Below are 23,664 nucleotides of genomic sequence, written 5' to 3' on the forward strand. Positions count from 1 at the left end.
TCCAAGGGCTGCTAGCTCCAGTACCTCCCGTTCGTCCTGCTCCTGTTCGTTCATGTTTTCAATGGACGAGAGTGAAAATGGAAAGAAAAACGCTATTTGTTGTTTGTTTATATCACGGAGTCTGTTCTTCTTCTCTGTCTTCCGGTTGTTCCGGTTGTTGCCTCTTTTGAATGATGAATACTGCTGGTAAGGAGAGTTATTGCCACTCACGCATGCGCAGTTCATACGTGCTCGGCTCGGATTTGCGGTGTGTTCCAGTGCGCGAAGTCGGCAAATACGCAGGAGAGTCCGGCGACGCAACAGTCAGTGTCGGCGTCGGCGACTTCTCAGGTGACTGGCCGGTGTATCTGGGCCTTTAGAGCTCCATTATTGGACTATTAAAAACACATCAATGAGCCATAGAGTTGCACAGTGTTGCTTACCTACCATGTACAGACTTTAGTCGACTAAATTCCACATGCACCGCATCCTCCTGCCACAAATACTCACAAGCAGCAGCACAAATGTTGATTAATCCACCAGTGAAAATAGTCCCCAACAAATGCAGTATTTCCTACCAATTGCTGCCAAGAACAATTCAGCAGTACATAGGAATTGCTGATTTTCTTTTTTAACTTTTGTCTTAAATAGAATAACTCTTATAGTCATCAATATTTGTTGCAATTGATTTGCATTTTTCTATGTTTGCTTGCCTTTTGTATTTTCTGTCTGTAAACTATGTCCTTTCTTTTCAATTGTGTTTACATTTGAATTGTAGTAGTCATTTCTGGTATGTTTGTATTTCCTTCAGTTTATATCTTACATGTTGCAAAATGTTCTTTCAAATATCTACTAGTGAGTATTTGCTGTTTCTGTTGAACTAGTAAAGTTTGAATTAAGTCTTATGTGGCATCTTAGATGTAGTGTGGCAGCCCTGTGCATGACAAACTGGTCCAATTTCAGGCGTGTCGCGGCGGCTGGCTGATATTTGTCTCACTGGCGTTGTTGTTGTGGCGGCCCTTCCCACTCCTCCTCTTTTTAGTTTCCCCTCAGATTTGAATCGGCTGGGGGGCCGCGGTCTGTTCCCCCTCTGACAGTGCAGAAATAATTACAGTACAACCTTCCCCCCTCGCTCGCTGTTATATTAGCCCTCTTATCAGGCTGCTAGGGGGGTAGTTGATCAACTAAGGTCACTGTATCCTGACCACAGCACAACAGCTACACCGCCATTTGGAGATATGATAAATAGAAGGCGAGGGTTACACTGCAACAACACTCTTATCTGCTACCCAGTGCTTTTTATTTCATTCTCTTCCCTCATGCACCTCTACTTTGTTTGTGTCCCTGAGGAAAAGAGGAGAAAGTGGAAAGAATATGGAAAGGATTCGGTGTAAATTATGACCTGAAATAATAAATACTTCCCCTGTTCCACACCATCTTGAAGTTTAAAGCTGCACTTTATGCCGTTTTATTTATTTCCAGACACCGCAGTGATAGTTTATTGAGGGGGGGGGGGCTGGTTGTTGTAAATGCAGCCACATTATTCTAAAAACGGGTCGGGAGACAGCAGCAGGGTGTGATAATAGATGCACCTACATTATCCTGAAGTGGCGGGGAAATTGAGGGGTTAGGAGGGTGAGCGGAACAGATGTGCCTACATTATTCTAAAGCCAGATTGATAGCGACGCGGGGTCAAGATGGAGGGTGTAAAAATAAATACATCTCCATTATTCTGGAGTCATGCAAGAGCGAGGGGTTAGAGTGAGCGCGGAAAACAGATGCAGATGCATTATTCTGGAGTCAGAGAGAAAATTCTAGAGGTGGAGGTGAGGCTGGAAAAGTGGATGCACCATTACTCTTGGGTTTAAGTGATAGTGGGGGGTTAAGGATGCAGCTTTACCTACATTATTCTCAGCCTGGAAGGGACAGGAGGACCGCAGTATCAACGGCCCTGTATGTTCTGTAAGGAAAATCATTTTAAAAGGGAGATGATTTACAGGGGATGTGTGAAATGCAACCTCACGATGTATTGCTTGCCCTGGTAAATAAAACCAGTCTGTTTATCTAAGGGAAATGGACAAAACTATTATGCGTGAAAAACGAATAGTCATGACCTCATAATCAAGAAACATGTGAGAAATCATTTTGGGATCGACAACACTGATGGAAGAATCATTATAAAAGTTTTTTTTTTTTTTAATAACACAATTACATTACAGTAACACACATTTCCATTTGCTCACTTGCGAGACAGTGTTCAACATTTTAAGTTTTGCAAAAAGTCAAAGTCAAATGCATTCCACTTAACTTCAGCTACTTCCAGCACAACGCTACCTAAAATTGTATTATCATTATAAGATATTCCCCACAAGGGGGTCAAAGCTCATTGTTACAGGGGCACTGGCCACCGTTGCCCCCCAACAATCTGGGTCAAGGGAATCTTTTAAAAATAATATCATGATTGATGGTAGTGTGCTTTAAAAAAAATGCTGGCTTGTTTGGGATGTTTTGTATGTGTGTGAGAGGTTTTTAGTTTCGACCATCTCGTAAACACTTGGACGAATCTACATCGGATTGTTAAGTGGTATTACAAGAGAGAACGGGCTAGCGAGTTAGCATGCTATTTTTGGTAGATATGTCTGCAACACATTGTATGGAGGTACTAATTTCTTCATAAAATCAGATGTGAATATGTTCGTCTTCCACAGAAACCTGCAGCGTGAATATGACAGCTAGTCGATGGTGTGACAGCCACAATGCAAAGTAATGCACTGCCCACTCTCTGACAGCACTCTGCCTATATGCTCAGTGTGTGTGTGTGTGTGTGTGTGTGTGTGTGTGTGTGTGTGTGTGTGTGTGTGTGTGTGTGCAGAGCTGATGTGAAGCCTCCTGACAGTTTGTATGAATCTTTTCCAGTCTGATTATCACTTTGAGTCCCTGACAGTTGTATTTTTGGAAAAAAATAACAAAAGTTCAAATTTCACACAGGTGATTACAGTCAAAACCTGAAATATTCTGTGAATTTTCAGTTTCATATTTTTTGCCTCTACTCAGACATGTCTCCATGCTTTAATGTAAATTGAAAATACAAATCTCAAAAAGGTTTTTTATATTTCTATGATGATCATTTTAATCTAAAATGTTTAATGCATAAATTAAAATGTAATTCAAATCTCAAACATATCAATAAAGAGAATGGGGAATATTAATGACAGTAAGAGTAAAAAAATAATATGTTTTAAAATGTCGGTTGGTAAATAAAAATGTTAACATTAGTAATGGCTCCACTACCATTTTCAAAAGAAGCGACATTTGTATATATTTTAGGTGTACTTTTTTAAATTATGTTTTTATAAATCTTTACTCAGTGTTTTCAAATAAAATGCATTATTACAATCTGCATGATAAATAATAAAAAGATGAATAATTACAATTAAAACCCAGTGCTCCCATGGATGAGATACATTCCTTTATTGTAATTAAAGTTCTTAAACGTCTGTTCTGCCGCGCAGCAGGAATGTCAAAGAAAAAAGTTTTTTTTTTAAATCTGCTCAAATAAAGAATTGAATCATCTGTGAAAGAAAACCAAAATAATAAAATCAATTGAAAATTCTCAAACATTGCACATCATTTGGGCGGCAAAAAAGGGAATTGAAATACAAAAAGGTAGCAATCAATTATACGATTTAAGAGGGATAGTGAGGGCTAAAAGAAAAAAACAATACTTCCAGTTTTTATTTCAACATTTATGTAACGATATGTCTGACTTGTAGCTTCTGATAATGCAGAATGTCTGATTTATTTTAATAAAGAAATGGGTGAAAATTCCATCGAAACTAAATCAAGAACAGTTACCCAACTAAAGCCCTCACACTGAACACAGGAAGAGATATGAAGCTGCTCTCCGGGCGGGCGGGCGGGCGGGCGGGCGGGCGGACACACACACACACACACACACACACACACACACACACACACACACACACACACACACACACACACACACACACACACACACACACACACACACACACACACACACACACACACACACACACACACACACACACACACACACACACACACACACACACACACACACACACACACACACACACACACACACACACACACACACACACACACACACCAAGAAGTCCTTCATCTGCAGAAGAAACGCAGAATATGACTGTTTGACGATTAAACACTATCTCATGTGATTTGACAGAGATTCACTTAATTGTGTTGCCAGAAAAAGGTTTTCCTTGGCAATGGGGGAGAAAATAAATCCAGTTTTGCAGTTTGCTGATAAATATTTAATCTTCTGTTTCTACATTCAGACTGTTTTTGCAATATTTACATAGTGCCCTTCCTTAAAAACTGTTATGAGTGGATCTCACTTTACCAGATTAGGTTATGATAACTTAACGAGTAATGTGGCGTAAAAACAAAGTTGTAAAAACTACCATTTTACTTCCATTTTTACTGGTTCTCCACCAGCAAGTCACCTGCTACACCTAAATATTACAATAGCTATATGCAATGAAAATGTCTAAACAAATTGAAACTAAATGTCAAAGCATGATTTGAAATTGACCAAATCATTGGTTGATTTAAGGTAGTAAAATGAAAAATAATAACTTTTCTAGGTTTGGAAATGTTCATGAGACAGAAACAAAAAGTGTTGCCTTCACTTACGATCATACAGCAACGAAAGAAAAGGGCTCTTGTTTTGTAATTTAAGTGAGGAGGAAGTGTTGGGATCGACCAGGCGACGGTGCAGGCAGGTACAAGACAACAAAATAACCAACAGGATGGAGTCAGTCGTCCTTCATCACTGACTCCGGATCAGTTTCACAGCTTATTCATTTAGACTCCAAGGTTTGATTTGGGGAAATTTTGTTGGAAAAATCCTATCATGTTGAAATGTTTACAGGTGGAATTCAATAGCTCATACTTCAGGATAACTGCTGTAACATTTTCACTTTCCTGGTTTCAAACACAGCTGGAGGACATTTGTTTCTTTAGAAAAGAAAATCAGAAGGTTCAACATTTAGGGGAGAAGTCAACTACAATTCCCAGATAACACTGCAGCCAGACACATCCAATCATAGCTTCAGGATTTTGTTGCCCGGAGGGAAATTGCAGGAACATGTAGATGTTTTTCTGTATGTGCTACAACTCTTGACTTCCCAGTTTTTATTTGACCACATTTCAGTATGACACCCGGACCATTTCAATAATTGTTTACATTTGATATATTTATGGCGGGAAAGTACGGAGGCCGACAGGTGCAAACGGCCAAAAACATTTAGAATAGGAGAAACAATCTTATATTCAGAAGTGATGCAAATATAAAAAATACCAGTTGGTGATCATTTTCTAAATGCTGCACATTTTGTCAACTTGCTGAAGATGTTTCTTCATTTTCATGTTTTTTGGAAAAAAAATTGTGTTTTTATATTTGCATCGTTTTTGAAGGTGCACATGTTTCTTCTAATGGAAATGTTTTGGGCCATTTTAGCTCTTTTGCACCTGTTAGCCACCGTAGTAATGTGCTTCCATACATCTAACGGCCAAACTAATGGAGAAAACGAATCATATCTTTACCTTGGGGTGTGGATATCAGTCTTTGTTGAGGAACTTCAAGAACAATCCTTCAAAATCAACTCAAATACTATTTAACAGAGAGATTGCTCCACATTCACCCATCCCCTTTGCATCTGGTGGGAACAAAAGAGCTCTACTTTGTAAAAAGTGACACCATGTTAGAATCTGTGAGGAGAAGAAAGCCATCACCAGGGCCATAACTCATGCTGCGTTCATGTCGTACAGGATTTTAAGCTTCAGGCTAGAAAATAAAACTCAATGCAACATTACATGAAATTGGAAACTCAAATTATTGATTAGGAATTTGGCCTTAGAAGGAGATTGTACGTGAAGGGCGAAACTTTAAAATTATCTAACAGTATTATTGTTAAAGAATCAAGTAGGAGAAAAACAATATCTCAGGTCATGGACGCGAACGTAACACTGAGTTCGGAAAATAAAAAGAAGAATAAAAAATGATAAATTCAAGAGAGTTTTTGTTGTTGATTTTTTTTAAACCGCAGAAAAGATTCTTGGAGCTGATTCACTGTCTTCTCTTCTCTTCTCTTCTTCACATAAACAGGAGGAGGGTGGTGAACTGGGAGGCCCGGTGCATTATGGGTAGTGTAGTTTGACCGGAGCCATTCAGGACTGTCTGTTGTGTTGGTGCGGACTCTATGAGATGGCCTTAGCCTCGGGTAAGAAAGCATCCCAGTATTTAATCAGCTGTAAGAGTGAAAAAAGGAAACATATTCAGGTTTTGTTATTGTGCCTTTCATCCATTTTGGTTTTACATTGTGAACTCACAATGTAGGACAAAATCATTTTATTAAATACAGTTTGATAATTCATTTAAACGTTATGGTCCAGTGTACAAATGCCCTGTGGAAATGTGTCATTGTGGTATGAAACAATGCAAACATAATTGTCTTTAACACATCTCATTCAAAAGGCTCAAGAATCCATTACATTTATTTTATTTCAATTGAGTTTCGAAAAGTTGAACCATCATACATGAAAATAACTCTTCAATTGAAATGGAATTTTTGGCAGCAGTACACTTCCATATAATTTGTGATAATTGATGTTATTCGATTTTACACAGTTTTATATTTAACTTATTAAATGATAAATTATTATGCTAAATGTTATAAATATTGAGGCTTTTACAAAAATATAATAATGATGTCTTTACCTGCTGTTGTGTCTGAACCAGTGACTCCAGGTATTTGATTATAATCGCTTTGAAGTCCGTCACTCTCTCTTTCTGTAAAAGTTGAAAGTCACACATCAGAGAACTTCAGAAATCATTCATTTAAATTCTCACTCACTGATCCATGAAATGCTCTCACCTCAAACCTGCTGACTTCTTTGCGTATAGTTTTGGAGATTTGTTCAAAGTCTCTTTCTCCCTGCTCCACCTTCCCCTCCAGCTGGAACACAAACAGAGGGTTTGTAAAACTAACCTCAAAAGTAGTTTGGCAATTAAGACAGTCATTTATTTGTACTCATTGGCTGACATTTAAAAATAATATATTTACAACTGAACAATGTTTCTGCACAGAAGCTATAGAGTGGTGCAGTGGTGACATATCTTTCGAGGCTGAACCGGAAGTTCGCATCACAAGAGCTTCCTCGACAAAAAGCAATGCGATTTCCCCATTGGATTTCAGTATATTACAGACTGTGGCAAACACACGTTTGATACTTACTTTTGAGTTGTAAATGTAATACAGTAGCCTGAAGTAAAAAGCTAACATTAAGCTATAAACTAACTTCAGCATGGTCACATGACTTCACATCTCCATCGCTAAGCTAAAGGCGGCTAATGTTAGGCGTGATGACATTTAGAAGTCTAATTTAGTAACTTGTTAGCAACACAGACATTTACGAGCACAGGTGGTAGAGGTAAAGAACAAATACCTAAACATTGTACTTAAGTACAGTATTGAGTAAATGCACTTAGTTACTTTACGTCACTGTTTACGAGTGGGGAGTTTACTGAGAAATGTTATGTCCTAGAACGTTAAAATCTCGTGAACCGGTAAACACAGACCTTAATCCAGGCATCTAACCAAAAATATGATTACAATATTGTTGAATCTGAGATGAGGAAACAGGAAGTGCTAAAATGCTGACTTATTTCCGGGTTTAGGACTCATTCCTGAACCACTTTATGTCATCCTGGATGATTATAAATCCAGAATTAATAAATGTAGCAAAATATATATTGTAACTCCACATACAGTATCACACAGAAGCAAATAGCTCATTATAATAAGATAATTTTTTTATTAACCGCTTTAACTGTGAGAATAGGAAACACTCATGAAATTATTTTCACATTAAGTAAATAGTTGCTCTCGAAAAGTCTTATTTTACAAAACACACATTTTTACAAATGTACTGAATTTATTTTTAATTTACGGTTGAATGATGGTTTGTTGCTAATCTATTAAAGACAATTTGACAATTTAAAACACTTTAAAAAACGCTGAAATCATGACACAACATTTTTCTGCAGCAAGTTTCTAAGATTTGTAAAATGTAAACTTTAATTTCATCAAGTAAATGATCTTGCATGTACTTCCATCAAAGGAATAACCTTGCTTAATAAGAGGTGAAACGTGTAGTTTATTCATTGTTATTGATTATTGCAATTTACTTAGCTAACACACCAACCACACTGTTACATGGGTGTTAAAAAAGGCTGAAATAATAATGGGAATTAATAAGATTCATACTAAGGTTATATAATGTATAAAGAAACTAAACCAAGTTTGCCCTGTAAGCCAAGTGGATGCAAATCTACGTGATGTAAGGGGTCACATGAAAGGGGTTTGTCCGTGATGACATTTTAAGTTTCGAGTTAAAATGTTGAACCTAAATGAGCAATTCTAACACTGATATTCAGAAAATTAACATTCCCAAAGAAAAAAAGAAAAGGAAATTGATCTACTGACATACTTCTTCACGTGACTCAGGACTGACAGCAGGAAGGAAACGAAACAACGGAAACAAATACAAAATGAACGTTGACACTAAAATATCGAACCCAACAGAGGTGAATTTGAAAATCTAAATGGTGCAATGAGGCAACTCAAAGGTGTGAAGCAGGCAGACAGACAGACACACAGACACACAGACAGACAGACAGACAGACAGACAGACAGACAGACAGACAGACAGACAGACAGAGAGACAGACGGACAGGCAGACAGACAGAGAGACAGACAGATACACAGACAGACAGACAGACAGACAGAAAGACAGACAGACAGACAGAGAGACAGACAGACAGACAGACAGACAGAGACAGAGAGACAGACAGACACAAAGAGAGACAGACAGACAGAGACAGACAGACAGACAAAGAGACAGACAGACAGTCATTCATACATACATACATACATACATACAGACAGAGACAGACAAAGAGACAGACAGAGAGACAGACAGAGACAGACAGACAGAAAGACAGACGGAGAGACAGACAGAGACAGACAGAAAGACCGACAGACAGACAGAGAGACAGACAGAGAGACAGACAGACAGACAGACAGACGGAGAGACAGACAGAGACAGACAGACACAGACAGACAGAGACAGACGGAAAGACAGACAGAGATAATAACGACACGCAGAGACAGACAGAGACAGACAGACAGACGGAGAGACAGACAGAGACAGACAGACACAAAGACAGGCAGACAGAGAGACAGACAGACAGACAGACAGACAGACAGACAGACAGACAGACAGACAGACAGACAGACAGACAGACAGACAGACAGAGACATACAGACACACAGACAGGTCCTACCTCCTCAATCTCCTGGTTGCAGGAAGGCATGGCAGGGAAAATGCAACAACATTTAAAGAGGCAGGAAAAATGTTCTGAGCTTCCAAAATCATAGAGGAAGATCCCGAGAACTGAGAGCAAACACCGAGGGAAAACGAAACCGGAACCAAAGGAAAGCCCTCCCTGAGACTCTATAACACCAGATCATGTTACATGCTTTAAAGGGGGGGAGATTTTAAGAATTTTAAACTGTTAATATTACATTTCACGTTATTTTACGGGAGCAATTTGGTGTTTCATTACTTATCAACATCTTATTGTAATTTTGTTTATTTTGAGTATAAGTTCCTTAGCTAAGCAATAGTTCAGTATCATGTTAAATACACTAGTTTTCTTTCTTTCCAAAAGTAGGAGGTTTGGACAGGTCTCACTTGAAAAACAGATCGATGATCTCAAAGGGACCACCTGGTTAAATAAAGGTTTGATAAATAATTAATAAAAGGAGGAGAAGATGGATATTAAATATTGTGTCAGACATTTTTAAAAATCTTATTTTGCAATTGTGAGATGACGTGCAATATTAGAGGGAATGGACAATCACTATTATTATATTTTCAGATATTCTGTTTTGACCAAATATTGTGTGATTTGTTTTTTTTACTAGCCCATACATTAGGATGTGGTTAGCCTAGCTTAGCATAAATAATGGGAGCAGGGGGAAACAGCTAGCCGGGTACAATATTGTAACTTGGTTTTAGGGGAATTACTTTAGAATATTTTCTAAATATGGGCCTAAATGACGCAAATATTAGTTCCAAACCCATGTCTTTTAACTGCTCAATGTTTCTGAGCAAGAAACAAACAATGACTTTAATTTCATTTAAATAAAGCAGAGAAAAAAAAGCACATTCTTATATTTAAGAAGCTGCATTAAACAAGAAGATTGAGGCATTTTAACTCACATGGTTGTATCCGAGAAAAGAGCAAGCAAGAGTTTCACACCCTTTACTACACTAATATCAGAACAAAACTAATTTCATTGAAAGAATGACCTAGGAACAGTGTCTTTGTGCAGTCAGCAGCAGTGTTTCTCTGGCTGTAGCTCCTGTGTGGAGCCCATAGGGGGCAGCGCGGGCTCACAATGTGACAGCAGAGCCCAAACCCTGCCGCGTCTCATCTCTGAGTTTTAAAAAGGTGTTCTTTAGTGTTCATTTCAATGTTAACTGACATTAAATATAAATGTAAGAAAAACATGGCCATGATAATGTATTTAGCTCTATTATTCCTGTATTAAAAAGATTCTACATATTTGCATTAGGAGAAAAATACCAAATATGTATTGTGTGTAGGTTGTCAAGCTGGATTTATGAATAAGATGTGAATACAAAGTGCACAAATTGACATATTCAATCAAAAATAATTTCAATGTACACATCTTCTACTAATTTAGTTCTTTGGTCTGTTTGGATTGTCTGTATGAATAGTGACTTTTTGTGCGTGTAAATGGTCTGCAAGGGCGTAGAAAAAAGTAATAATCTTGTTTAGGGTGTAATTTAACCATTGTAATGAAAACAATACATTTCTATTGTGTTATTTAGTAAGGTCAACCGATTAGATATAGATATTTAAATATAAATACTTTAAAAAGGAAGTGTGGTCTAAAGTTGGCAAACCATTTTTTCGATGTTTGCAATGGTGCAATTGTATCGACCTCTGACCCTTTCTCTTCAACATAACATTATGTAATGCCATTGTAATGACCTGCTGCAACAGCCTGAATGATTTATACATTGAAATAAAATGACATGTTGCAGTGGTTGTTAAAAATTGCTGCAATGTTTTTAATATAAATGTATTAATACATGCAGTAATGTAAGAATACAATATTATTATTATTGTTATTATGTACATGTAGTATTCTAGAAAGGAAAAAAATATGGTGAAACTTAATGCTTTTTTGGCCGTTAAAAAAAGATTCTGAAGATCCAACAAGAACTCATTTTATCTTCTAAAAGACATTTGGGGTCAGTATGATTCAGGCTTTGATGCATGACTCGAACATTGTTGTTAAAATAATATGAAATGATCGTGATGAGTGAAGACATAACGGGCTTTCATGAAGAAAAGAGCAACTCGTGCATTATATAATTAACAAATACTCTACTTCAAAGTGTGTGAAACATAATTCATATTCAAGTTGTTTATTACAAAATGCAGCAGATTACTACATAACAAAGTGAGTCAATTACAATTTGTCAAGTTATGACAAAATGTCAAATAACAATAAGTTATGTTTACCGCTTATGCTTTTTGTGCGGCAGAAGCTCAGTCTATAGGGAACCGGAAGGTGGTCGGTTCAAGTCCCGGATCAGACAAAGTATGGAGCGTGTATAAAAGCTCCTCAAAATGAAGATGAGTCAAATGCATGGACCACATGTCTCTGTGTGTGGTGATGCGCACATCTTTGTAGCTACAACAATTATTTAATTCCAATCCTCCATTTTGTACTCCCCCTGTTTATTATCCTTTCCACGAAACCTAACATTTATTCTGAACCCCTTCCTGTAGTGTGTTTTATAATTGTTAGTGCATGTAAATGGTCTGCAAAGGCTAACATCTCTGTGTTCCCTCCAGAGGGAGTTTCTCTCCCACACACTCTCCCCCCCAGGCCTGAAATGCCTATTGGAATGATTTGTTTACTTCCTGAACATAGTGACATCACTATGTAACATTCAATCTTCTATTGGCTAGCGCTCAAACACATTATACATGATAGGCTAAGGGGCGGGACATCTGTAAGCAGTTGACCAATCACCACAGAGCCGACCAGCTAACCAATCAGAGCAGACTGGGCTCTGGTTTCAGACAGAGGGTGAAAAGAGGTGCTGCAGCACAGGCAGTATGATAAAAATAAAGAGCTGTTTGAACATTAGAGCATGGAGACATGTCCCAGTAGAGACACAACATACTGATAGGAAGCTGAGAATGAGCAGAATATGTCCTCTTTAAAAGGATCCTGCACACAAAATCACACTTTTATTTAAAGGTGGGGTAGGTAATTTTGGAGAAACCAGCTCGAGTGCCCTAGAATTTGAAAATACACAACCGGAAGAAATCTGCTACTTCCTTACAGAGCCCCTCCTCCAACACACACGAACGCGCACATGACCAATGAGGGTACGAGGTAAGTTTGTGCACAGATGGAAGGCTGACAGGCAGGTAGGCCATCCAGTTATTTTAGCCGGGCCGGCTCAGATGATTGGTCATGCTTTTTACATTACTATGGCTTCCACAGATGACTTTTTTTATGGATTTTTTGTCAAAGTATTTAAAATATTCATTGCTATCGGGATGTTAAGAGCATTCCATGGAATATAACAAAAAGCGTATCTCAAGCCGGTTTCTCAAACTTACCTAACCCACCTTTGAATGATTTGCTCCTTATGTATTTACAGTCCTTCTCTGTAACTGTGTTTGTGTAGCAGCTGTTCACCAGGTTTCCAACATTAACAGCAGCAGCGTGAAGTAAAAGTATTTTTTTTATTCTTCAGAAAAAGCCAGTGTGTGTTTTCTGTTGGCTGTTGTCAAGCCGTGAACCAAAACCCGACTCCTGACGGGCGGCAAAACTCTTGTCGGCTCCAAATAAATGTTTGTTTGTAACTCTACTGCGATCTGTCCTCGTCTGCAGCTTCTGACAGCCTCCCCCAAACCCCCCCGTCCTCCTCCCAAAACCCCACATCTGACAGCTCCTCAGCTCTAATACCAGACCCCCAACCACACCAGCTGTGTGTGTGTGTGAGTGTGAGTGTGAGTGTGAGTGTGAGTGTGAGTGTGAGTGTGAGTGTGAGTGTGAGTGTGTGTGTGTGTGTGTGTGTGTGTGTGTGTGTGTGTGTGTGTGTGTGTGTGTGTGTGAGCTGTTTCCTGACAGGGAGGATGAATTTGTGTGGTGACAGCTTCAACAGATGCTCTAATAAAGTACTTTTCTACTGCTGTTGTTTGTCGTTCTTAGTTGAGTCGACTGGAGGAAAACAAGATTTCTATATAAAAAATAAATAAGATAAAAACTTTTCACATGACTGAACTGTGGAGGTGCGCTTCTTTTACCTCATTGGTGAGCCACAGAGGGAAGAGAGCTATGTTTTATACCAGATTGAGAAGCACTAACTTTGCCATGTTTATCATTTCATATTACACTTAGAGATATAGCAAATCATTGACCAGTGCAGTATTTATTTGACACATAGGCTTAAGGACAAAGATATTACTCAGGTAAAATAAATGCCGACATGATTACAGACGTAATTGTGACTGCTGTCTATTTATCTTTTTTCTTAGTTAGTATACGACAGTACAACATGATGTCTTTTTGATTGCCTTTATTAACATTTGTTTATTATTCCTCTGGAAGCTTATATCTCATTTAATTATCTCATGTTCTTTTCAAATTAAATTTCCCTCACACACTTGTATAACGTATGAATATAATAGTATTTGTTTAAATATTACGTTGTTGTACTAAGTTGGTCTATTACAGTGTATTCTACCGTATATGATGTTTCCTATTACATTTTATCATATTTTATCCTATCTTTACCTTGTGCAATGCCCTGTAAGCATGCTGCACAACAATTTCCTCATTCGGGTAGAATAACCCAGTGACATTTCTCATATGCAGGCTCGCTGTTCAAATCAAACCATAAAGGGGCCTTATTCTGCTCATTTTCAGGGCTCATATTTGTAGATAGTGTCTCTACTGGGACATTTCTCCATACTTTAAATGTTCAAAAAGCTCTTTATTTTTCTCATACTGCCTGTGCTGCAGTACCTCTTTTCACCCTCTGTCTGAAACCAGAGCACAGTCTGCTCTGATTGGTTAGCTGGCCGGCTCTGTTGTGATGGGTCAACCGCTTAGAGATATCGCGCCCCAACCGCTTAGAGATATCCCGCCCCTACCCTATGACGCTATAGCCAATAGAAGCATGTTGCATAGTGATGTCATTATATTGCGGAAGTAAACTAATGAGTCAAACAAATGGAGGTGTTTCAGGCAGGGGGGAGTGTGTGGAAGAGAAACTCAGTCTGGAGGGAACACAGGGATGTTAGTCTTTGCAGACCGTTAACGTGCACAAAAGGCTGTTCTTCACTCCACTGGACCACTTGTTCCAGTCCATGTGTGCGTCTCACCTCTTTGATCTCGTCTTTGGCCTGCTGCAGTTTGTCTGGTTTGTTGTTGAACTGCAGCTTGGCTTCGGCTTCTCGTTTCTTCTGCAGGAGCATCTGACTGTCCTGCCACTTCTGCCACGTCTTGATACGATGGTCAAACACGCCCTGCACACACAACACAGAGTTTAATACAGACAGAATGTCCCAGAAATACAAGATCAATCAAATCCTTGCGGTGTCAATTGACCATGAACAAATGTAATTGCTGTAATCACAATAATAATATGTGATCAATCATGATTAGTCACTAGTTTAAATACTACTATTTACTTGTTTTTTGGGGGAGATCCAACAAATACATGTGTGGTGTTGTAATAAAGAAATGCATCAAAAACTAGTAAGAGAAATCAGAAGGTTTTTTACTTTATTATAATATGGTTTCTAAATTATTGGCATTAAGATCGCCCTCTGTATAATGTGCGCTACACAAGGCATATCATCTCTGCCAAAACTCCCTCTGGGGGGAACACAGGGATTTTAGACTTTGCAGACCATTTACAGTACATGCGCAAAAACCTATATAATACACTAAATTCCTTTTTTAATAATTTGCATAGATTGCATCTCAAGATTTGATGAAAAGGCTTGGCCAAGGAAAAAACTGAAAATGAATGATACAAGTATGCAGTCACATTGAAATCTATTTTCCAGCAAAGCCATTCTCTGTCCCTAAACAGGGCAAGCCATTCACTTGTTATCCAAAGACGAATCATGTCAATGGCTCCACAAGTCCCAGTCAAACTATCTGTATCTTCCCGTCTTTGACTTTATAGCTACTTGAACTCACATACCAGAGTACAACATAGCACTGTGCTAGACCACAGACAGGTGCATGTATCAATTATGTGACTTTATTTTGGAGAGATACAGTATGTATAAAGTATAAGGATAACGTATATTAAAAAATGTGCACGTATTTTATATAGTAAATAGCACAAAAATGTATTCACAATTATAAACAACAGGTCACACCTTTATAAACATTTATGAATCTAGGTTCAAATAGGGGCCAATCCCAACTCTCACAACACAGGTAAGTATACCTGGTCGGACCAGGTTAGGTTGCAGGCTAAGAGCGCAACTCAGTGAAAGCACTGCCTGCTGACCAATCAGAGCTCAGTGTGCAGAGTTTAAAGCGATCAAGTCATATTACAGGAGAAAGGAAATACAGAAAAGCTGCCGTTGCAGCAAAGACGGCCGGCAAAAATCCCCGACTGTGTGAACGTGAACATTAATAGAAAATCACCTCCCATCTTCAGAGCAATCTGACTATTATAACATTAGCGTTAAGAAAGCTTACTTAAATATCTGCCACAACATAAGTAACCAGATCAGAGTAACATTAAGTACAGTCAGCGGCATATCACATCATAATGTATCATATATTTCCTTATCTGAGTCAGCTGACCCGTAACTGGCCGCGCAACACTCACAATGTCACATACTGTATGCAGAAGTATAATTTTAAGCAACACATTAAGTTGACTCGAGTCAAATGTAATTAAACTCAGATCGTGTCTTAGACGGGGCAGTGATATCATAAACCTGTTAATGTACGCATTCAAACACTTTTTCTTTTACCAGCTGTATTCACCTTGCAGGTGCAGCTATGTGGCTTTGATCCGGGATAAAGTGTTTAAGTCATGGATGTTTAAAGTTTAACTTCTTCATATTTTACTAATATTAAAGTTCACTTTTCATTCAGGAAGTATGACGCTGCGCTGTCAGTATGCTTCTCCATGTTTGTGATTGGTCGAATGCTCCAAATACCACCCATTTCATGTGAACGCGCACCTAGCTAGATAGGCCACGGCTGGCTTGAGCGATCCACTTGATAACCCGCGTCGTAGTACCGTTTAGCGAGAGCGCGTATGATTTGGATTAGGCCAACCGGCTAACTCAAACATATCCAGGTTAGGTTGAACCAGCTTCGTAGTACAGGCCTCTTATCACTAGATTAGCAGGACAGACTTTTGGTTATGACTGATTTTAACTTCAATGTCCTATATAAAACGGTATTTGTTCCATGGAGAACTTAAAAACCTTTTTATGTGTCTCAATTCCCTTACATCTGTTCTTACATGTGCTATTCTGAGTGCATAAGTGCATCCCGATACACAGTATGGCAACATGCACAATGATATCCCTGATGATGCAAGCAAGAAATATACATGTGGATTTGTTCACTATTTAACAATTGTACCACAATACTGGTGTTGAAAAGAAGCCAACATTAATTTTACTGGGTTATTCAAGCAGTCTGTTTTGATCTGCTAGCACCAATTATATTTTAGCTTGCTAGCTAACAGCGGGGAACGTCACTTACAGCCAGGGCAAAGCAGCCATATGATATTTGAGATGAAGAAATGGAAGTGCAAAAAAATTGTTTGGCACAATTGAAGAATAATCTAGACCTTTGTTGTATTTCATTTTGAGTCTATTATTTGATGTTTGTCTCTTGTCAGTTTTTTATATGTATATTCCTGTGTTTTGTATGCACCTGTTCCTAGTAGGGATGTGCATCTCCATCACTGAGGCCGATGCGATGCGCATCTCGATACGTTGCCACGATACGATACATTAACGATACCTTTGAAACACCAGGCGATGCGATACGATACGATTCACCCCTGTTGCGATACAGTTCGATACGATTTGATTCAACATTATGCGATTCGGGGCGATACGATGCGATGCAAAAATAATGATACTTCAATATGGTACGACAGAGGATTTTTGTTTTATTCCTTATATGCAGCAAATCATACATTAACAAAAAAGTGCTTTACATATTTGGTACTGCACATCCCATCATGCCGTTTATTTTTTTACCTTTAAAAGCTCTCCAGAGTACAATTGTATAACACCTCACAGTTAAACAATGTAAGGATGCATTGCTCATGATTAACAATGTGCAAATAACAGCTACCATAGAGCAATGCCCATACAGCTGCCAGCCTGATGTGCTTAACACTCAGAGGCTAACTCACCAGTGAGCAGAAAGCAGTGGTTTCTATCTGAACAATAAAGAAAACAAATAACCTTTCACAAACAGGTATTTCATAACTGCTTACAGTAAGGAAGACATTTAAATTATTATTGGCCGTCACAGGCTGCTGTAAGCTAAACACCTCTCTCTGACAGAACACCTCACTGAGTGATTTAACTCATATGTCTCACTTTCAGGTTTCTCTTTTCAGCCACAGACCCCATGTCGCCTCTTTATGTGCGTCGCTAAGTTCCTCGTACTACTTGTGTACTTTAAAGCGGCTCGGCATCGTTAACAATTTGCGAGTGATTTTTCAAGTTGACCGTCTGTAGTAATAGTGCCGCGCACATATACCATGAGGACGTTACTGATGGGGTGCGGCTGCGGAGTGATACTGTGTGTATGCAAGTCCGCATCTAGGACGGATCTATGTATCATGGCTGTAGACCTGTTAAGTAATAAAGATACCTCATACAAAGGTCTACGGATACCTTATTACTCTCCATGACCTGCGGTCAACTATATAGCATAAATGACTATTACACCGTCTTTCTTGAACAATCCGAAGTGTTGCCAAACGTTTGATTTGTAGGTATTTTTCGCTGCGCTGTGTTTCTCTTTCTCCTCAACTTCCGTGTGTGTTGATAACTGAGACTCTCGTTCTCCGTAGTGGCGAAGCAAATATCAAAGATCGTCTCTGCTGAACGTTGACAAGATAAGGGGATTTTATATGAATGAATCGGTTTTTTACCGATGCAAAGACGCTACGCAATCGATGCATCGCGAGTTCAACCCAAACTGTAGCCGATGTGCACTCTTTCAACCGGTGCACTCGCATCTTGAACGTTTATGCCGGTGCACCGATGCGAATCGGTGAATCTTAACATCTCTAGTTCCTAGATTGTTTTAGTTTTAGTAGTTAGCATCCCACAGGTTCTATGTGCTGGGGACCCGTATTATATAGCATACAGCAGGGGTACTCAAACTTTTTTGTTAAAGGTCCACTTGTGAATTTTATACAAGGTCAATGGTCCGGATCAATGCCAGTAAAGTCCCCCCCCCCCCCCCCCCCCCCGGGAGAGGAGCAACAAAGGTTCGGCTCGCATGGGGCCCCTTTGAGGGGGTTTCCCAACATGTCGTTGCAGTAAATTAAAGGGCGTTTCATGTAGTCGTTGCTGTGGACCTTCTTAATCTTTTTTATTTTAAAATTGTTACGTTTATTCTGGTGTTTTGTGTTTGTGTCTTTTATTTTAAATTTTATGTTTTGTGAGCTGAGCTGTGTGATTTTATATTTTATGTATCTCTCTGTACAGCACTTTGGTCTGGAGGTTTTAAAGTGCTAGTATACAGTATAAATAAAGTTGGATTGGATTAATCCACTTTATTTGGGGGCCCCCTTCTGGTCCAAGCACTTGCATGTCGGTAAACTGCGCCCCTGTATACACACACACATTCAATACATACATACAGTATGATGGCTTGAACTAGTGGGAGAAATGGCACTTTTTGTCTGTAGCAAATGCCTTGAACCTCGGCAAAAATGGCATTAGAAGCTTTAGAAAGTCAAGGTAAACTTGTGGTTAACTTGCGGTCTGCAATGCGTGTCACGCTCGCGAACACAAGTAAATATATATGCACGTTTGTTCTCACAACGCGTCAGACACAATAAAATATACATTAAAGGGGACCTATCATGCAAAATGCACTTTGTGATGTCTTTTATACATAAAGATGTGTCCCCGGCGCTTCAGACAACTCACGCAGCTGCAGACAATAAAAACCTCTCTCTTTTCCCCCGTACCCAAATCTTTTAAAGACAGGGGTACAACGAGCGGGTACAGATTTGCTGCCGATCTGACGTCAAATCGGCAGCGGACCCACAGAAAATTTCTATCAGAAAAATGCCCTACATGTTTTGGACGTAATCTCGTCTTTGTTTACATTAGCAAGCCTCGCTAACACTCAGAGCTAACCTCTACTGTAGAGCACATGTCTTTTAAAAAGCAGGAAATACAAAAAGGAACTCACCTTGTGATAAACCCGCAAGAGAAAAAGCCTTTGAGCTCCATACTGTTTCAAAAATAATCTTTGATGTGGTTTAGAACAGGATGGCGTTTTATCACAGCAGAATGTAACTTTATCTCCGGTAGAATTCTGATCAGGCATTTCCTCCGCCTCCTCTTTTTATTTTTTTAAAGCTAAGGACCCAAAATCCACATTTCTCTAACAGGGCTGCAAAAGAGGGGTATGAGCATTATGAGGGATGGCTACAATGGGAGATCTGTTTGGTATTTTAAGCAAACAACTTCACAGACATGTTTGTATAGGTATGGCCCTACAATATATTTTTCCAATATAGCATGATAGGTCCACTTTAATTTACGTCAGAATCAGATTTTTTTTTTTTTTTTTATATAGGCCTATATTCTTTTTTTTTTTTTTTAATAATGGGACACAGGGTTCGGTCCGGATTGATTTGCAGTTCGGTCCGGATCCGGACCTTGGTCCGGAGTTTGAGAAGCCCTGGCATACAGTATACTATTGTGTGCAGAGTGAATCTACCCTCAGACTCGTACCTTGACGGCGATGATGAGGCGGACATAGTCCCCCAGTAACTCAGAGAAGAGGTAGAAGTCTGCGTTGGCCTGGTCCTGGTGCAGCTGGTCGATCTTCTCCTCCACCTCGGCCAGCTGGGACAGAGCCCGGGACAGAGCTGTGTGGTCCTCGCTGTTCCCCAACATGGCGGCAGACTTGGCGAACTGCGCCGTGTTCACCGAGAGCTCTAATAATAATAATAATAAATGGGATTTATATAGCGCTTTTCTAGACTGTAGCCTCGCTTTACATTATGAGTAAGGTCGACAAACAAAACAAGAACAAAAACACAAACAAAAACAAAAACAAAACAAAGCTCTGGAGAGGAGAGGAGGAACTCAGTCTGGTGCCAGAACATGATGCGGTTCTGGACGTAAATATCTGATTTCATTTATACAAATATTCTTTACAAAAAAAATCAACTAACTAACTAACAACATATTGTTTTTTTGTTTAAGTGCACATTAACTCACATTGAGTGTACGGCCCTATCTGTGTAGGGTTAAGACTTTTCAACAAAAAATGAAAGTAGTACAAATAAATAGAGACATGTACAGTAATTCCATATATTCCACCTGTGGATTTAATGCTTGGCTTCGTAAATTGAAAAAAATAAAATTATAGAAGATTCTAATACATTAATCATATTAATAACTCTACAATATGTTAACTATTTATTTAAAGAGCCTGCAAGAACAAATGCTGTTGTGACATGCCCTGCAAAAGAACCAAACCACTATTAGAAATTTTTATTAAGAAAATCCAGAGAGGCTGTTGAGGCATGTTTGATTACTATCGAATAAGCCATTTATTAAATAAACAAAATATATTGTTAAACCACCAGAATGTGGTATAGCAAGCACTTTTCTTAGGCTAATCAAGAGAAGTGTGCTGGTCGGTGCCATCACGTTGAAAGGAAACATTTAGTCAGAATTCTTGTTAACGAAATTCCCACTGCGATCATTGGGAAGTCATTTGAAACAGAAACACACACCCTACGACGTCCAGTCGTCATTATACCTTTCCTGTGACAGACCAGAGACTCCACACTGGCATGAAGTTTCCTCAGCTGAACGTCCAGGTTCTCAAAATGCTGCTGCTTCTCCTCAAACCACTGAAAGACAGACACACACACACACACACACACATTTCCTTTTTACTTAACTTTCACCACTTCCTTTGTTACCTTCAGCATTTCTTCATACCCTCATATTAACTTTATTTACATGTTTACTCACTTCCTTTCTTTCCTCTTCCTTTCGACGCTACCTGTACCTGCTTCATCAGTTCATATTCCTCTGGTTATTTCCTTCCCTTCTCCTCTACATCCTTATTCCCCTTTTAAAAAATTCTTCCTCCCTTCCATCCTCTCTCTGTACTCACAGCGTCTGACTCGTTCATCTTGATGGTCATCTTGTTGACGGCCTCTGCGGCCTTGTTGACCATCCGCAGGAGACCGGCGCTGCTCAGAGCCTGAGTGCTGACCGCCCGCGGCAACTGGACCAAACAACAACAAATAAACAAACAGGATGTCAGACTTTACAGCGACCCCCGGCCCCTGGCAGACCACCACACACAGTACAGACTGCAACACATGGCAACTTATTTCTTGTGTAACTTTTCTTTTTTTTCATTAACGTGTGCTTGCCTCTTTATTTTTTCCACCTAGACTTTAAGCTTTATCAGACAATAAACATCAGCAGAGTACACTACAACAGAAGTGTTGCCAGACAGAATGTGATCTAGAGTTACAAGAAATATTCCTTTGTATTATGGACACTTAATAAATGCATAGCCTTAGCTCCATGTAGATAACACAAACAAGAATATTAACATATTTTGCCGTGATTTAATTTATGTAATACACTCACAAAATGATGCCGATATAACACCATACTGATAAAAGTTATGAAAAACCATGAATTAATACTTTGACAAGTGTGCTTACAAGACGGCAGGCGAAACAATGTTAAAACAAAGCAACAAACAAGATTCCTCCAATTAAATTCTTGCAGTATCTGGGACATGCAGCAGAGGAGGTTGTTCCACCAACCTTTTGCCGGTTGTGATTGAGTATTTTCTCATTTAGCTCTTTGTAGGCTTGCCTCTTTATTTAATATGTAATTTTACTCGTTTTCCTTTTGGCTTTATCTACACTTTACCATTGCTGTTGTAAACGTGTAAATATCAGCTTGTTGGTTTTTTCCAGTGTTAATGTTTCTATTTCTTTTTGATGCTTTCTTTGTGAGTCATTCGCTCATTTTCTCATTGTTTTAAACATCTTGTCTCAAATGGTGATTTAATTTCCTGCAGTTAAAGTGTTTAATTGATCTTTAATTTATGTAGATATTTTAGAGTGCCATCTTTCACATTTGTTTCGTTGCCGTTTCTAGTTCAACCTTTAGATTTTTAACATTTTATTTTTGTCTTCCCTTAATATCCCCTCTCTCTCTCTCTCTGTTTCAATCTATATCTTAACTACATTTATTTGCTCTTGTTTTGTCTTCTCGCCTCTGTCTAACTCCATTACAGCTGTCCCCCCCCCCCCCCCTGATTGTAATGTGTCCCACGTTCTAATTCCAGTCAGATTTAAAGCGTGCCGAGCAACTTTAACAGCCCCAAAAACCAGCTAAGACCCCATCGCGTCACTCTAAAAACGCCCCGATGTCCGTCTGAAAATAGGCTCATTTTTCTTCATTTTGGAAAAGTTTACTTTTCTTCCGGACATGCAACGTTTTCCTCCATCGCTGGAGCACATTTACCCCCCCCCCCCCTTCCAATCTAATTTAGGTGGAGCGGCAGCAGCCAGGGGGACGGCTTGGTCCCAAAGGCTCCTCGGAGGGTAAATGAGTAAAGGTGGGGGGGTAAATATAGCTTTGAATTGCAAACAGTCCTCCCCCCCCACCCCGTCCTCTGGTTGTGTTTCATTTAGCGGGCCGGACGGAGCGCTATGCTCGGTCAAGCGTCCGAGTGATTCATCTGTTAAATCTGTGACAAGGGGCCATTTATTGTTGTGGCTCCTTCCCAACGCAATCCCATCAACTGTTAGGCAGAGCGGGGGGCTAGGGACTGGGGTGAGGAGGGGGACAGTTAGAGCCAACGAGACGAAGTGTTACAGAGAATTTAGTCTGAGTGGACAATAAAGCGAGGAAACAGGAAATGCCAGACTCTTAAACCCGAAGGCAGTTTTTACAGGCGCGTTGGGTTGACCTCGTCCGGACGTTCCGCTGCTTGTTGGGAAAAAGACGTGAAGAAAACTCAGACAGAGTTTTTTCGCTGTTATTTGGGGGGGTTAGTTATTTGGCTTTCCCGCCATTTCAGACAGTCCATCAGTTATTTTGTCAAGAGTGAGGGCCTGTGTCTATATAACGTAAGTTTTTAGCACCGGAGTTTTTTTTCAATTGTTTCCAATGGGGAGTGAGTGCATAGCGCCACAAGTGATAGAGAGGCGAAGTCCCTCCCCTTCCGGTGGACCTCCATGGGACCT

General features: G+C 39.4%; 1 protein-coding gene across 1 annotated transcript in view; it reads right to left on the reverse strand.

The window, feature by feature from the left end:
* Window positions 1-3,433: 3,433 nt before the first annotated feature.
* The window catches only part of snx2 (sorting nexin 2), a 68,323-nt gene continuing 48,092 nt past the window's right edge, over window positions 3,434-23,664 (reverse strand). The window contains exons 9-15 of the mRNA XM_079689228.1: window positions 21,561-21,674; window positions 21,198-21,291; window positions 20,159-20,364; window positions 14,555-14,698; window positions 6,921-7,001; window positions 6,764-6,835; window positions 3,434-6,294 (exon numbers count right to left, since the gene is read on the reverse strand). Of these exons, the coding sequence (XP_079545354.1) occupies window positions 6,244-6,294; window positions 6,764-6,835; window positions 6,921-7,001; window positions 14,555-14,698; window positions 20,159-20,364; window positions 21,198-21,291; window positions 21,561-21,674 (762 nt within the window). The 3' untranslated portion in view covers window positions 3,434-6,243. The remainder of the gene's footprint in view (window positions 6,295-6,763; window positions 6,836-6,920; window positions 7,002-14,554; window positions 14,699-20,158; window positions 20,365-21,197; window positions 21,292-21,560; window positions 21,675-23,664) is intronic.

Source organism: Notothenia rossii, assembly GCF_949606895.1.
Source record: "Notothenia rossii genome assembly, chromosome: 6".
Classification (NCBI taxonomy): domain Eukaryota; kingdom Metazoa; phylum Chordata; class Actinopteri; order Perciformes; family Nototheniidae; genus Notothenia; species Notothenia rossii.